The sequence below is a fragment of the Salvia hispanica genome, chromosome 3, assembly GCF_023119035.1.
Source record: "Salvia hispanica cultivar TCC Black 2014 chromosome 3, UniMelb_Shisp_WGS_1.0, whole genome shotgun sequence".
Taxonomy (NCBI): Eukaryota; Viridiplantae; Streptophyta; class Magnoliopsida; order Lamiales; family Lamiaceae; genus Salvia; species Salvia hispanica.
In genome coordinates, this window is record NC_062967.1 from 12,588,164 (window position 1) to 12,605,220 (window position 17,057).

Below are 17,057 nucleotides of genomic sequence, written 5' to 3' on the forward strand. Positions count from 1 at the left end.
CACACGGGAGCAAAGTTTGCGATTTTTCGTGCAACTTTTAAAGTTCATGGGAAATACCAGCCTTTTGTGAAAGTTGATGATTTTAGAGGCAGTTTACCCTATAATTAATTATCCAGTGAATATATACGTAATTAAGGTAAACCATTCTAGTAATAATTAATTCAGTGAATAAATTATTATAATATCGAAATTCCGATAATTAAGTTAAAAAATATTTATATTTGCCTTAGACTCCACGTATGTCCTCTACTATAAATTCCATACGATTTGTCTTCAAAATATATACTCATAAAATAAAATCCCACCGATTTCGATTTCGATTTCGATTTCTCAAAACCTCAGTCATGGCTGCCACTATCCTCGTCGGACCACCGGAGATCTATCACTATCACTATAAACAACCACGCAGACTCGCCGCCGGCACTACCACCAGCTCCGACCGCAGATCTATTAGAAAAACAACCACCCTCGCATCCCCGTTGAGAGGCCTGACGGAAAACAACTCTCCCACGCTTCTGTCGTCGGGAAACCCCTGTTTGGATTTCTTCTTCCACATCGTCCCCGACACGCCGCCGGAGACCGTCGCCAGCCGCCTGAAGTTCGCGTGGGATCAAGATCCGCTCAAGGCTCTGAAACTCGTCTGCAATCTCCGCGGAGTCAAAGGCACCGGCAAATCCGACAGAGAGAGTTTCTACACCTGCGCGCTGTGGCTGCACGAGCACCACCCAAAAACGCTAGCCGCCAACGCGGCCGCCTTCGCTGGCTTCGGCTATTGGAAGGATTTGCTCGAGATCCTCTTCCGTCTCCTTGAAGGAGCCGAGGCGCGGAAAAATGTCAGAGAAATTGGAAAGCTCTGGCAATTTCGTATGCGCAGGGGAACGGGGAGGAAAAGAAGAGGCCGGAGATTGTCCAAAGCAATGGCGGCGTTTCACGGCAGGATCAATTCGACGCCGGAAGAGAGGAGGATCGAGAGCGCGAGGAGAGTGGTGGAGAGATTCAATTACGATGCCGATTTCCGATTCCTGCACGATCGCATTTCCGATCTCTTCGCGCAGCAGTTGAGATCGGATATGAAGATGTTGAAATTGGGGAAATTAAACAGAATTAGCCTCGCCCGCGAAGTGGTGCCCCTCTCTGTATTCTTCGTTTGACAGAATCACGCTGCTGTGTGAGACCATAGCGAAGAAGGTGTTTCCGGTGGCGGAGTTTCCAGAGTATGAAGGGGTTAAGGAGGAGTATTACGCGTATCGAGTGAGGGATCGGCTGAGGAAGGAGGTGCTCGTGCCGCTGCGGAAGGCATTGCAGCTGCCGGAGGTTTACATCGGCGCCAACGATTGGGGATCTCTGCCCTACAACAGAGTCGCTTCCGTGGCGATGAAAACACACAAGACTCAATTCTACAACCACGACGAAGAAAGGTTTAGCGAGTATCTGGAGAAGGTAAAGTCCGGCAAAGCCACGATTGCCGCTGGCGCATTGCTTCCTCACCAGATAATCGAATCGTTGAATGATGGAGACGGCGGCAAAGTGGCGGAGCTGCAGTGGAGGAGAATGGTGGATGATATGTCTAAAATTGGGAAATTGAGCAATTGCCTTGCAATCTGCGATGTTTCAGGGAGTATGTATGGGATTCCGATGAAGGTATCAGTGGCGCTAGGGATTTTGGTATCGGAATTGAGCGAGGAGCCATGGAAGGGGAAGCTCATCACTTTCAGCGAAAATCCAAGGCTTCAAAAAGTGGGAGGGAAGAGTTTGAAATCGAAGGCTAAGTTTGTTAAAAGTATGGAATGGGGGATGAACACTGATTTCCAAAAGGTGTTTGATGTAAAACTGAAAGTGGCGGTGAGAAGAAAGCTGAAGGCGGAGGAGATGATAAAGAGGCTGTTTGTGTTCAGTGATATGGAATTCGATGAGGCATCGTCGAATCCATGGGAGACGGATTATGAGGCGATAGTGAGGAAGTTCAAGGAGAAGGGATACGGAGAGTGCGTGCCGGAGATTGTGTTTTGGAATCTAAGGGATTCGAGGGCGACGCCGGTGCCTGCAAACCAGAAAGGGGTAGCGCTAGTGAGCGGATACTCGAAGAATTTGATGAAAATATTTCTAGAAGAGGGAGGAATAGAGGATCCGGTGGCGGTGATGGAAGCAGCGATTGCTGGGAAAAAATATCAGAGACTGGTTGTATTGGATGATGCTCCACCTCAGCCTATCGACGACAAGCCTAGCTGGAAAGACGTGTTGTTAAAGCCGTACAATCGCCCCAGCGAATGCGTCGACAAAGAGTTAAAGAGTTAAAGACTTCGTTGTGTACATAAAAATAGTGAGAAAGAGTGTAGGCGAAGATCATTCAATGATCATTCCATTTTAAGCTGAAATTGAATTCAGATTCACATAGGCAATTTAAAAATCACCTAAGTTGTTATTACATCATTACATGAACACTCTTTGATTTGGTATAAATGTTAATCTCTTGACTTCCTACGTCAATTTTCACTTAATAGAAACAAATCTAATGGGTAATCTCATCACTTAAGTGTGAGTGGCATTCTTCAAAGTTCACATTAAAAAACAAGAAAATGGAAATTACTTTAACTCAATATTAATGAATAACAAACTGGAGTACTATATTTTCCTAGAAAGATGGGGGAATAATTTCTAGTCATTACTAGTCAATAGCATTTTCAATCAATATCTCAAACAGTTCAGGAGACAATTAATCTAAAATAAATTAAATGAAACATCTATGCAGATTGACTCCTAATATGATCTGATAACTAAGAGAATCCGAGAAAAGACTTACTAGTTATGCTTGACTCAAGAAATAAAATACAATTAAATAAGAAAATAAATAAATAAAGTCTCTATAAAAAGTCCTTACAGGCATATAACCCTTTTATTTATTAGTAGGCATATAACCCTTTTATTTATTAGTATGTAATTGGTATATTCATCCACATTCTGTTTCAATTTAATTGACACTAACTTTTTTTTTTTTTCATCTGTCCCTAATGAATTGACACTTTTACTATTTTCAGTAATAAACTATGCAATCTCTAGTGTGACAATCTTGTGTTCTTGTTACTGTTATAGACTTATAGCCTTATAGGAATGGTTCCTAAAATCATGTGAAATTAATAAATTGCTGTCATTACGGACTGAATCGGTGTATTATTAGTATAATGCGATTTATCTAATTATTTTGTTTTATGTATGCGTAGCTTCCAAGTTTTCATTTTTTTACACAATAAACTTCAAAAAAGAATATATAAAAATTAATTAAAATAACGAAGAAGCATAATTCAATTCATAAAAAAGTTTATAGAGCCGATTGGTTCGTGACCACATTTCTTTAAATATGAATTTAAAGTAATACGAGTAGTAACTTTTTAGTCACTGGATTATGAATTTAACTAAATGAAGCTATTTAATAACTGTATTTTTCTTGTGAATGTCTGGTCCTAATTAAATGTTTCATATTTGATCGATGTGAATTTTTGATTTTGTTGGTAAGTAGAAAAAGTTAGTGGAATGCGAGTACTAATTTTATATATTACATTTGTAATGAAAGGTGAGTAAGATTGGGTCGATCCATTGTCAAAAATGATAAAAGTGAAATGAAATAGAGTATATATTAAGAACCGTCCAAATAAAAAGATATGAGACATTTAATAGGGACCGGAGTAAGTATTACCTATTTTGAGACCTTGAAATGTTTTCATTTTGTATGAGTAGAAATAATTGTATCCATATATATCTAATTAAGGTAATCCATTTTAAGATCTAATTCCGTTAATATATTATCATAGTTTCGAAATTCAAATAATTAAGTTATTAGAATGGAGTATTATGCTTAGCCTCCACGTATGGCCTCTGCTATAAATTCCATGCGATTTCGTTTCAGAATTTATACTCCCTCCGTCCCAAGATAAGTGACTTGTATTCCTTTTTGGGATGTCCCACTATAAGTGACCTATTTCTATTTTTAGTAAAAAGTCATCTCTCTTACTTTATTCTCCACCTACTTTATTCTCTCTTCTCTTCTCTACTTTTCCCTCTCTCATACTTTACTCTCTCCACTTTAACTTATTTAAATATCATTCCTTAAATTCGTGCCCAAAAGAAGTAGGTCAGTTATCTTGGGACGGAGGGAGTATATAAATAAATAAATAAAATTGAAACGACTTCTCAAAACCTCAGTCATGGGCCTCATGGCTACCACTCTTCTCGTCGGACCACCGGAGATCTATTACTACTATCAACAACCACCCAAATTCGCCTCTTCCTCCGCCTCCGCCGACCCTACCACCAGGTCCGAGCGGAGATCTATTAAAAAATCAGTAACGAAAAACAACTCTCCGACGCTTCTGTCGTCGGGAAATCCCTGTTTGGATTTCTTCTTCCACATCGTTCCAGACACGCCGCCAAAATCCGTCATCAACCGCCTGAAGCTCGCGTGGGATCATGATCCGCTCAAAGCTCTCAAACTCGTTTTCAATCTCCGCGAAGTAAAGGCACCGGCAAATCTGACAGGGAGGGTTTCTACACCGCCACTACCCCCAAACCCTAGCCGAAAACGCAGCTGCCATCGCCGATTTCGGCTATTTCAAGGATTTGCTCGAGATCCTCTTCCGTATCCTCGAAGGAGCCAAAGCGCGAAAATCGGCCAAACGGATTGGAGAGCTCTGGAAATCTCAGATACTTAGCGAGAAGGGGAAGAGGAGAAGAGGCACCAGATTAGCAGAAGCTCTCAAAGCAAGGGCGGCGTTTTACCGTAGGAACAATTCGACGCCTGAAGAGAGGAGGATCCAGAGAGCGAGGAGAGTGGTGGAGAGATTCAATCACGACGCTGATTTCCGATTCCTGCACGATCGCATTTCCGATCTCTTCGCGCAGCGGTTGAGATCGGATATGGTGATGTTGAAATTGGGGGAATTGAACAGAATCAGCCTCGCCGCGAAATGGTGCCCCTCTCTCTATTCGTCGTTTGACAAAATCACGCTGCTGTGTGAGACCATAGCGAAGAAGGTGTTTCCGGTGGCAGAGTTTCCAGAGTATGAAGGGGTTGAGGAGGCGTATTACACGTATAGAGTGAGGGATCGGCTGAGGAAAGAGGTGCTCGTGCCGCTGCGGAAGGCGTTGCAGCTGCCGGAGGTTTACATCGGCGCCAACGATTGGGGATCTCTGCCCTACAACAGAGTAGCTTCGGTGGCAATGAAAAACTACACTTGTAAATTCTACAAGCACGATGAAGAAAGGTTTAGCGAGTATCTCGAGAAGGTGAAGTCCGGCAAGGCCACAATTGCGGCTGGCGCATTGCTTCCTCACCAGATAATCGAATCTTTGAATGATGGAGACGGCGGCAAAGTGGCGGAGCTGCAGTGGAGGAGAATGGTGGATGACATGGCGAAGATCGGGAAATTGAGCAATTGCCTTGCAATCTGCGATGTTTCGGGGAGTATGATAGGGCTCCCGATGAAGGTATCCGTGGCGCTAGGGATTTTGGTATCGGAATTGAGCGAGGAGCCATGGAAGGGGAAGCTCATCACTTTCAGCAGAAAACCAAAGCTTCAAAAAGTGGGAGGGGAGAGCTTGAAATCGAAGACTGAGTTTGTTAGAAGTATGGAATGGGGGATGAACACTGATTTCCAGAAGGTGTTTGATGTAATACTGAAAGTGGCGGTGAGAAGAAGCTGAAGGCGGAAGAGATGATAAAGAGGTTGTTTGTGTTCAGTAATATGGAATTCGATCAGGCATCGGAAAATCCATGGGAGACAGATTATGAGGCGATAGTGAGGAAGTTTAAGGAGAAGGGATATGGAGAATGTGTGCCGGAGATTGTGTTTTGGAATCTCAGGGATTCGAAGGCGACGCCTGTGGAGGCGAACCAGAAAGGGGTGGCGTTAGTGAGCGGATACTCCAAGAATTTGATGAAAATATTTCTTGAAAAGGGAGGAATCATGGATCCAGTGATGGTGATGGATGCTGCAATTGCTGGTGAAAAATATGAAAAACTAGTTGTATTTAGTGAGCTTGATAAAGTTGAGCAACGAGCTATGCTCGCAAAAAGGAAGGAGGAGGAGGAGGAGGAGGAGGAGGAGGAGAAGGAGGAGGAGGAGACGGAGTCAGAGAATGAGGTGGATGACAGAGAAGCTTTGGATGATGCTCCTCCACCTCAGCCTATCGACCACAAGCCCAGCTGGAAAGACGTCTTGTTAAAGCCATACACTCGGCCTAGCGAATGCATCTAAAGTTGAAGAAGCCCTGAGGAGGAGGAATTCAGATGTGGTGGTTTGCCTCTGTTGTCCTGTCACCTTGGGTTAAAGAGTTATTCGAGATCCTTCATTGTACTATACAATGTAAATACTGACAAAGATTCAATGATAATCATTCCATTTTAATCTGAAATTCAATTCAGATTCCCCACAACTGCATCCGTGGAGGAGGTAGTCAAGTAGATGAATTGAGAAGCCAATATGTGCTCTTAGTTTCATTTGTTTCATTTGTGTAAACAAAAAACATCTTTCCACTAAATATAACTTTGAGAAAAATGGGGAATAATTCCAAGTATTACTAGTCAATAGTAGCAACTTTAATAAATATCACTCTTTAAAATTTATTGAAAACTCAAATGATTCAGGAGACAACGAATCAAAACACCTATGTAGTTCATCTCCTAATATGATCCGGGACAAAGAAAACCAAGAGAGAAGCTTATAATGCTCGACTCAAAAGAAAATACTTAATATATAGTAGTAGTAATTAAATCAAATAAGAAAATAAATATCCAAAAGAAGTAAACAAAGTCTCCATAACAAGTTGGTGGAACTCGGTTTCGCTGCGGGCAGGTCTCGGGCCTTGGCTCCTGCTCCTCATGGGCTGCCGGCAGCAAGCTTGTGTCGGCAGCCGTTGGGTCCGTATCAAAAACTCAAAGTGCTAGACCAAGATGGTTCACATAAGACGCAACAAAGCTCCCCATAAGACTCAAAAATAGCATCGATTACATTAGTGAAACAAAGCTCCCTGTGCACTCAAAAATCCCCTCATCACAATGCTGCGATAGTGATATATTTTTTTTGTGCGTCATGCAAATGAATTTTCTTGCACGATAATCATACACAAACACATCCTTATAAACTTAAAAAAAAACACAACCAGTGAAACCAGTACTCGATCGAGGTGGTATTTCATGCGAAGGCTCCAACTCATTTTTTTTCCTTCAAAACTCGACTTGTAAATTTGTACAAAATTTTCATATTTAGAATGAAAATTAAAGCGGAGAAATGAGTGTTCATCTTCTGCAAAATACCGAGTATTAACATAACTGGCCCCACCGTCGTCGACTGTTTGAAACACTTCATTCCTCATGTCGAAGCTTAGTATTAGGTTATCATAAAATAGGCAATGATCACTGCGCATCGTACACCCATACACGCGCCAGTGTGCAAAATAGCCATTCTTGCATGCCGATTTCATGGGACTAACATCCGGGTATAATTCCATACTGTCAAGGACGACACGGGCGTCTCCAGCCAACTCCTTCCATGCACCAGTCTTTCTTGAGTAAACATGGGCGTGGAGACTGCGGTGTGTCTTGCATTCCAACAGTTGCACAACTTTGTAATCTTCATCGTCGTAACCAATAGCAGCTGAGCATTTGGATATTTCACACGAGCGGTTGGGACAGGGTGTAGATGATGGGAGATTCATGAATTGGCCTAGAAAAGGGTTGCATATGGCTATGGGCCCCCTGCAATGTGAGTTGTTGAAGCATATTAGACCGTTAACTGGCCCATGAAAATCGTTAAAATGGGCGGTCTCGTACGAGATTAATGACTGCATGTTGTGTTGCACTCGAATTCCATTACCGGAGAAAATAACGTGTAGAAAGACTGTGTCTTCTGATTTGCTGCAATTGTTGTTGTGATTGTGAAGTTTTTGAAAAAGCGGAGATTCGATGACGCGACACCTGTATTTGCATACAGTTCTGAATCTCAACAAACACTGCACGGGTAGATGCAATAGAATCTCTGTCAACACATCGTTGTTCATTGCTGTATGTTAAATTTTAATGGTAGAATTTGGAGTCGAGAATAGACCTGTATGTGAAGGTCGAGAAAAAAAGAATAATCAACTATGTTAATTGTGATTAGATTTTAGGTATTGCTATCATACATATTCAGGGAATAATTTCCATGTCGTTACCAATTACTACCATATTGTTGTAGGATATTCGATTTATAAAATCAATAATATCCAAATTCAATTGATTAGATTTTATTTATACTTACCATATGCTACACAATATTTATTGCTTTAGTTCCAAGTCATTAACAGATTGGAATTGGAGTAATTTTTCAGTCAATAAAATATTCAACGATATCAGTAATTTCCAAGTCGTTACCATATTAAAGTAATGTACTCTAATTTTTAAGTTAAAAAGAAAACTCAAACAATGTATCTGTAAAAATTATAGAAAACCTAAAACAATTTTAAGAGACGGCAAATCGAAATTCTAAAAGAAAACGATTACAAGAATTAACTAAAGAATAAAAAGGACGGGTAAATGCCACAATTAATGCTATATTCTATAATATATTATTATCTCTGTCCTGTTAGTGTTGAGTCGTTTCTCTTGGCCACGAAAATTAAGGAATAAATATTTATTAAAATAAGTACTGGAGTGCAAATAAAATAGTGAATTAAATAAAATAAACAAGTAATTAGATAATAATGTTAGAATGAAGAAAAGATTATGGAGAATCAAATCATATATCAATCAAGAATATTGTCAGGGATACTCTTTATCTTGTTACCATAGATTTACAAGCATACATAAAACCTCTACTTTAAGGGTGATTCAGACGTGAAATAATATACAGAGAATAATCCCAAACCTAAAGTGTTTACATTCTCCTTTTTTCCCATGGCTCTAATATCATTTAATAAATAAAATATGAGAGAATAAAGTAAGTGAATGGTTTGGCTTTCGGCAATAAAGTAAAATAGAAAAAATAAAATATAATCACAAGGGTATAAACAATAAGACCCCAAAAATCAGTCTCAAAATCCGCCACAGTCCATTTTTCTCTTGTCATGTTAGCATTTTTATTTCAGTCACAACAATTGCAATAAGGCAGCCCAAAATCAGCCAGACAGCCACAACATGTTTCGCCAATAGTGAAGAAGTATAAAGAGAAGGGATACGGAGAATGTGTGCCGGAGATTGTGTTTTGGAATCTTAAGGATTCGATGGCGACGCCGATGTCAGCCCAGTGCATGCATCGACAGTAATATCGTGAAGAAGAGTTATAGAGTTATGCCAAGGGTTAAAGAGTTATTCAAGATCCTTCATTGTATACATATAAATAGTGACAAACAGTGTGTGCGAACTCATTAAATAATCATTCCATTTGGAAATTAGGATTGCTTTTTAAAACAGAATACTAAATTATGAAATTTCAATTTTGAGAAGAGTAAAGGCCAAATGTGGTCCCTAACATATGACCGTTTTATCAATTTGGTCCTTAACATTATCTTTTTGATTATTTGGTCCCTCACAAATAAACTCGGACCCAAATCGGTCCTCACTTATCAGTTGCAAAATGAAATGAATAATTTGTAATTTAATAGGAATTAAGAATTATAATTAGGTATAATTAATTACCATTAGTAATTTAATATAGTCAAATTGCGGTCATCGTCTATTTTTTGACGGTTCTGTTAAGTGAGGACCGATTCGGGTCCGAGTTTATTTGTGAGGGACCAAATAATCAAAAAGATAATGTTAAGGACCAAATTGATAAAACGACCATATGTTAGGGACCACATTTGACCTTTACTCTTTTGAGAAAGATGGGGAATAATTCCAAGTATTAGTCAATAGTAGCATTTTCAATAAATATCCTTCTTTAAAATTCATTGAAAACTCAAATAATTCAGGAGCCAACAAATCAAAACTTAAGTAAATGAAACACCTATGCAGTTCAACTCCTAATATGATCCTGGTAAAGAAAATCAAAAAAGAAGCTTATAATATTCAACTCAAAACAAAATACTAATATATAGTAGTAAAAAAATCCAAAAGAAGTAAACAAAGTCTCCATAACAAGTTGGTAGAACTTGGTTTCGCCGTGGGCAGGTCTTGGGCCTTGGCTCCTGCTCCTCATGGGCTACCGTAGCAAGCTTGTGTCGGCAGCCGTTGGGTCCGTATCAAAAACCGTAACTAGTAGACCATGACGGTTCACATTAGACGCAACAAAGCTCCCCATAAGACTCAAAAATAGTATCGATTACATTAGTGAAACAAAGCTTCCTTTGCACTAAAAAATCTCCTCATCACAATGCTGCGATAGTGATATGTTTTTTTGGTGCGTCATGCAGATGAATTTTCTTGCACGATAATCATACACAAACACGTCACTGTAAACCTAAAAAAAAACACAACCGGTGAAACCAGTACTCGATCGAGGTGGTATTTCATGCGAAGGCACTTCCACGTGCATTCTGCGATTCCAACTCAATTTCTTTCCTTCAAAACTCGACTCGTAAATTTGTACAGAATTTGCATTATTAGAATGAAAATCAAAGCGGAGAAATGAGTGTTCATCTTCTGCAAAATACTGACTAGTAACATAATCGGCCCCACAGTCGATCGTGTGAAACACTTCATTCCTCATGTCGAAGCTTAGTATCAGGTTAACACGCACTATTCCATAAATTCCCACCCTAAGCCCATACACGTGCCAGTGCGCAAAATGGCCATTCTTGCATGCCGATTTCATGGGACTAACATCCGAGTATAATTCCTTATTGACAAGGACGACGCGGGCGTCTCCAGCCAACTCCTTCCATGTACCTGTCTTGCTTGAGTAAACATGGGCGTGGAGACTGCGGTCTATTTTGCATTCCAACAGCTGCACAACTTTGTAATCTTCGTCAAAACCAACTGCAGCCGAGTGTCTGGAATATAGACACGAGGAAGGTAATGATGGGAGAATCTTGAACTGGCCTAGAAAAGGGCTGCATATAGCTATGGGCGTCAAGAGATACGAGGGGTTGATGCAGATTAGACCCTTAACTGGCCCATAAAAACTAACTCGTTCATCAACAAGCGAGTAGGGCCGCTCTACATCATTAAAATGGGCGGTCTCATTCGAGATTAATGACCGCCTATTGTATAGTACTCGGATTCCATTATTTGAGAAAATAACATGTAGAAAGACAGTGTCTTCTGATTTGTTGCAATTGTTGTTGTGAGTGTGGAGATTTCAGAATGTAATGCCAGGATTTGCAGACAGCTCGGAATCTCAGCATACACTGCACTGGCAGATGCAACAGAATCTCTGTCAACACATCGTTATTCATTGCTGTATGTTAAATTTTAGTGGTAGAATTTGGAGTCGAGAATAGACCTAGTATATGTAAAGGTCGAGAAAAAAAAATCAACTATGTTAATTAAGTGATTAGATTTTAGGTATTGCTAATTGCTATCATATATATAGCTGTAGAATCAATCGTGTTATATTAAATAAAATCAATGATATCCAAATTCAATTGATTAGATTTTAGTTATACTTACCATATATTGCTTTAGTTCCAAGTCATTAACCATATTGGAATTGGAGTAACTTTTCAGTCAATACAATATTCAACGATTACAAGAATTAACTAAGAATAAAAAGGACAGGTAAATGCTACAACTAACGCTATAGTAGTATATTCCAACTCCGTCCCGTTAGTGTTGAGTCATTTTTCTTGGCCACGAAGATTGAGGAATAAATATTTATCCTATGATAAATCGAAGAAGAATAGAGGTATTTTGAGTAAGAATAATGTATTAAATTGAAAAAAAAAAGTGATTTCAACCGCATCTTGCAGCTGAAAATGACTTGCAATAAAGCCGCAAAAACAACAGTACCGCCGTCCGTCGCAGCTGCGCCTATTTTTGCTGTGGCCAGGAAATTTGAAGGTTGCAATGAGGCCCCAGATTAGTGACAGCCGCAACTATTTTCTTAGGGCCTTATTGGGGATGCTTTAAGAAGATAGGGTATGAGAGAAAAGTGCATTAATAATTGCCGAAATAGGAAATATTTCACTTATGCCAAAAAGGAATAGGTCTCACGTAGATTGGGACAAAGAGAATATTAATTAGCATATGGCAAGTCGGATGACGATCCTTATGAGGGAGTATTTTTTATGGACAAAATGAGTATGAAATATAAACGACTAGACTAGAGTTGAAACTAGTTGAGAAATAAACGAACTTGAAATTAAGGCAAACAAACTAGACCACACTTAGAGAAAAATAAGTAAATTTCGAGATAGAATAAGTGAAAGCTAAAGGACAAGCAACTGGGCAATTTATTAAACTGTGTGAGTGGAATAATTGATTGCAGGTAAATAGAGTTGTGTATTTTTTTTAGAAACCTTATAGAGTAGAAAAACTTTGTGTTACTCTTTTCCATGACTTTAATAAATTTTTTATTTCAATAATGATAATATTTTACTCTGTAAATCTTAATAATAAAAATCTAGAATATTTTATTTCTCTGGAAATTAAATTAAATTTGAAGTCTAACAACGACGATTTCACAATATTTTTGCTATGACATATTGGGGTAACTAAGTAATCGAAACAAACAGAGATATAAAAAAACATAGATTTACGTGGTTCACCAGCGTTGTGTTGGCTACGTCCACGGGCAAGCACAGAGAACATATTTTATTATGATAGCGGTTTCATATTAGAGTTATGTGCCCTACTTCTATACAAATAGACACACAAGATAAGCTAGGCCCAATACGGCAAATAGGACCCAATACAACGAGACCCCCGTTTGGGAAAAAAACAAAGAAAATGCTTCACTCCTTACCCTAGTCACTTTCTTCAATCTTCAGTGAACCAAGGGTGTTCGAGAGCCTCCATGGCTGATATCCTCTCACACGGGTAGTACGCGAGAAGCTTCTTAAGCAAATTCAATCCCGATTGGCTGAGTATTGTCTCTCCTGAAATAGACACTATCAGCTCTATTAGGTTGGCCTGGCCGCATAGCACATCCTGTATGCATTGAAGCTGATGTTTGTCCGACCGCCCATGAAAGAGGGGCGCATCCAACACAAACTGCGCCATCATGCACCCCACTGACCAGATATCGACCTTACCCGTACACCCTTCCCATTCACATAGAGTCTCAGGGGCCTTGTAAAACCTAGTCCCCACTCCCCAGGGGAGTCTAACATCGGCTGCGAGCCCAAAGTCGCAGATCTTGACTACCCTACCCTCTCCCCCATAGAGAACGTTGGCCGGCTTGAGATCCCTATGCATCACCCCATTCTCGTGGAGGAACGCCACGCCCTTTAGTATTTCCAAAATTAGGGTTTTGACCAATTTTGGCGGGAAGGGTTTCCCCAATTGCTCCCTTAGGTTTTTGAGGTCGGATTCGACGTGCTCCATCACGACGAAGATGCGGCCGTTGGCCAACAAGGGTCTCTTGAACCCGACGATGTTGGGGTGGGGCGGGAGGAATTCGAGGATTTTGATCTCCATCTTGGTTGAGCGGGTGAGGCCGCAGAGCTCCTTCTTGAGCGCCACGGTCTCCTTGGTTCTCGTGTCACGGGCTTGGTAAACCACCCCGTAGGAACCTCGGTTGATCACGTTCAGAATCACGTAGTCATATTTAACTTCAACTTCGTCGTCATCCCACTGCTGGTTCCGGTTTTCGAAATCGAAGGGATTTTCGGGAAGACCGTAATCAGCCATGATAGAAAAGAAGCTTTGGCGAGAGGCCTAGTTAATTAGGCATTGGATGAATTTGAGAAATTAATCTCAAAATCTGTCGTTAGAGCTTAATTTTGATTAGTTTATATAGATGGATTGTTGTCCTTTTCTTTATTACTAGAACTCGATGAAACAAAAAATATGTGTTACACTGAAAATTAGTTATTGATTTTGTTGTGACTTTTCCCCCTAATATCTATAGTTTAATTATCATATCTACCTGAAATCTAGTTAATTAGTCCCGAAAATACCGCTAACAACTATATAACACTTGATCAGCTTTAATTAGTTTGTTTAATCTCTTTGTAAGGGAATTTTCATGTATAAAACCGTACTAGTATATCTGATTAGTTATCAGGTGTCTTCCTAAAATCTAGTTAATTTATCTTTACGAAATATACAAATTAGAAATTTTTAATTATTGCTAAATTAAAAGAATAAGAGAATACCTAATTTCGTAAGAACGTCTAGAATTTTTTTTTATATATAATTATTACTCCCTTCATCCCACAAGAATATGAACTCTTTCCCTTTTAGTCCATCCCAAAAAATATGCACTTTCTAATTTTGGAATTCTTTTCTCTCTAATGTGATGAGACTCATTCTCCACTAACAATATTTTAATTATTTTTTCTTTTCATATTTCTTACTTTACCAATTTTATCTTAAAATCCGTGTCAAATTCAAAAGTGCATATTAATTCTTTTGAGACGGAGGGAGTACTACTATACTATTATCATTTTATTTAAGTAAAACTGTAAAATGGTAATTGACAGCTAATATGGCAGATACAAATAAATTTTGAATTTTCTCTTAACTTAAACCTTAGTCGTAAAAATTAGTACTATGTTGTTGTTGCCGATTTCCCACTGTCTCCTACATCAAAACCGTTACAAGTTACACCTAACTGCTGTGAGTTCAAGTATTTGCACTTCAATCCTCGGTCTCTTTCCATATTCATTAAGCTTCCACAAGCTCAACATAATTTAAAATTACAAAAGTTCAATTAATATAATTATTTCATTATATTTTGTTAACACTTGCATGTATTAATTTAATGAAATGATTTCTTAGTTTTTACATATATTCTATTAGTTTAGAATTTTAGAAGATGTGATAATGTGATATTCTAAGTGACAAAGCTTGCTAAAAGTATATGTTCAGGGTTCTGCAATTTATACTTTCCATTATTAATATTGTACAGATTAGATTAAGTTTCCTCAAATTTTATTGATTAGTTAGCCTACAATCTATTTGTCAAAATATTCAATTTATTTTATAAAAATAAAAATCAGCAACACAAACTAAATAAATTGTCACAATATTCAAATAGATTTCGCAAAAATCTTCAACACAAACTAACTTCGACACTTAATCAGAAAAGTCTTACGTCATATAAGAAAGTAATAGTATCTATACAATGATTATCAACTAAATTTTTATTCGAAGATACTATGCTTTTGAAATTTTATTAATAGAATTGAGAAGGAGTAAGATCATGATCATGGTGTCATAGAGAATGAGCATGTTGAGGAACAGGGACATGAACATGATTATGAAGTTTTGGAGAATGATCATGACCACAATGTGTTGGAGAATGAGCATATTGAGGAGCAAGGGTAGGATCATGATCATGTTGCTTTGGTGAATAAGCGTGTTGAGGAGCAGGGACATGAACATGATTATGAAGTTTTGGAGAATGATCATGACCACAATGTGTTGGAGAATGAGCATATTGAGGAGCAAGGGTAGGATCATGATCATGTTGCTTTGGTGAATAAGCGTGTTGAGGAGCAGGGGCAGGAGTAAGACCATGTTGTTTTGGAGAAAGAGCATGTTGAGGAGCAGGGGCAGGAGCATGATCATGATGCTTTGGAGAATGAGTATGATTGCAGTGTCTTGGAGAATGAACATGCTGAGGAGCAGGGGCAGGAGCATGGTCTTGGTATCTTGGAGAATGAGCAGGGGTAGGAGCATGACCATGACCTTTTGGAGAATGAGCATGTTGAGGAGCAGGGACAGGAGCATGACCTTGTTGTTTTGGAGGCTGAGCATGTGGAGGAGCAGGGGTAGGAGCATGACCATGGTGTTTTGGAGAATGAGTATGATTGCAGTGTCTTGGAGAATGAACATGTTGAGGAGCAGGGGCATGAGCATGGTCTTGGTATCTTGGAGAATGAGCAGGGGTAGGAGCATGACCATGATCTTTTGGAGAATGAGCATATTGAGGAGCAGGGGCAGGAGCATGATCCTGCTGTTTTGGAGACCGAGCATGTTGAGGAGCAGGGGTAGGAGCATGGCCATGACCTTTAGGAGAATGAGCATATTGAGGAGCATGGGCAGGAGCATGATCCTGCTGTTTTGGAGAATGAGCATGTTGAGGAGCAGGGACAGGAGCATGGCCTTTTTGTTTTGGAGGCTGAGCATGTGGAGGAGCAGGGGTAGGAGCATGACCATGGTGTTTTGGAGAATTAGTATGATTGCAGTTTCTTGGAGAATGAACATGTTGAGGAGCAGGGGCATGAGCATGGTCTTGGTATTTTGGAGAATGAGCAGGGGTAGGAGCATGACCATGACCTTTAGGGGAATGAGCATATTGAGGAGCAGGGGCAGGAGCATGATCCTGCTGTTTTGGAGACCGAGCATGTTGAGGAGCAGGGGTAGGAGCATGACCATGACCTTTAGGAGAATGAGCATATTGAGGAGCAGGGGCAGGAGCATGATCCAGCTGTTTTGGAGACTGAGCATGTTGAGGAGCAGGGGCAGGAGCATGATCCTGCTGTTTTGGAGAATAGTCATTAGGAGGTGGAGCATGGTCGTGGTGGGAAGGTGGGCAAGTGTGCTTATGTTCGTGGTGATGAGAGGGAGGATGATGGTGGTGGTGATGTTTAATTTGTGAACCAATATTCCCCATCACGTCACCTTCTAGTTCACGAGCGAGGGAAGGGGTATTGGTGATAGCCAAGAGCCCAAGAAACAACATGAGACCATAGATATTTGACATTTTAATTAGTTACTTCGTGTTGATTGTCAAATTAGTAATAGAGGCACGGCTTTATATAAGAGTGCATGTCTTATTTTTCCACTATTGTTGCCTCTTTATTGTAGATACTTTCCGTGTTTGGATATTTTGACTCAGAATAATATTTATGATTTTGATTTCTATATATAAAATGCGATTAACATATTTGGATTGCCGGTAATAAGATCTCGACTTATTTAGAAAATAATACATAACGCCTATTATTTAGTTTATTGTACTTAGTCAAATAAGTTTAAT

At 39.5% G+C, this 17,057-nt stretch overlaps 3 protein-coding genes and 2 pseudogenes across 3 annotated transcripts; 2 read left to right on the top strand and 3 right to left on the bottom strand.

Moving 5' to 3' along the window:
* The first annotated feature begins 338 nt into the window (after positions 1–338).
* On the top strand, positions 339–2,405 carry LOC125216848 (annotated as a pseudogene).
* Positions 2,406–4,199: 1,794 nt separating this feature from the next.
* On the top strand, positions 4,200–6,438 carry LOC125209299 (annotated as a pseudogene).
* Positions 6,439–6,917: 479 nt separating this feature from the next.
* Positions 6,918–8,049, bottom strand: LOC125209300 (F-box/kelch-repeat protein At3g23880-like). Its single transcript, XM_048108899.1, has 2 exons — positions 7,307–8,049; positions 6,918–7,020 (listed from the first exon to the last, which is right to left on the bottom strand). Exons 1-2 carry the CDS (start codon positions 8,047–8,049, stop codon positions 6,918–6,920), a joined length of 846 nt encoding a protein of 281 aa, XP_047964856.1.
* A 4,837-nt stretch (positions 8,050–12,886) lies between these two features.
* LOC125209301 (cyclin-dependent kinase G-2-like) lies at positions 12,887–13,759 on the bottom strand. Its single transcript, XM_048108900.1, has one exon. It carries the CDS (start codon positions 13,757–13,759, stop codon positions 12,887–12,889), a length of 873 nt encoding a protein of 290 aa, XP_047964857.1.
* A 1,528-nt stretch (positions 13,760–15,287) lies between these two features.
* On the bottom strand, positions 15,288–16,760 carry LOC125209302 (extensin-like). The gene has a single exon (XM_048108901.1). The coding sequence runs from the start codon at positions 16,758–16,760 to the stop codon at positions 15,288–15,290; it is 1,473 nt and encodes a 490-aa protein (XP_047964858.1).
* Between the last annotated feature and the right edge of the window lie 297 nt (positions 16,761–17,057).

Bases quoted from the DNA above. Each gene is read 5' to 3' on its own strand.
- LOC125209300 (XM_048108899.1), bottom strand. From the start codon at position 8,049: ATGAACAACGATGTGTTGACAGAGATTCTATTGCATCTACCCGTGCAG. The intron at 7,021-7,306 runs GTATTTTGCAGA...TTGAGTGCACAG, and splicing joins GCCAGTTATGTTAATACTCG to GGAGCTTTGTTTCACTAATG.
- LOC125209301 (XM_048108900.1), bottom strand. From the start codon at position 13,759: ATGGCTGATTACGGTCTTCCCGAAAATCCCTTCGATTTCGAAAACCGG.
- LOC125209302 (XM_048108901.1), bottom strand. From the start codon at position 16,760: ATGTTGTTTCTTGGGCTCTTGGCTATCACCAATACCCCTTCCCTCGCT.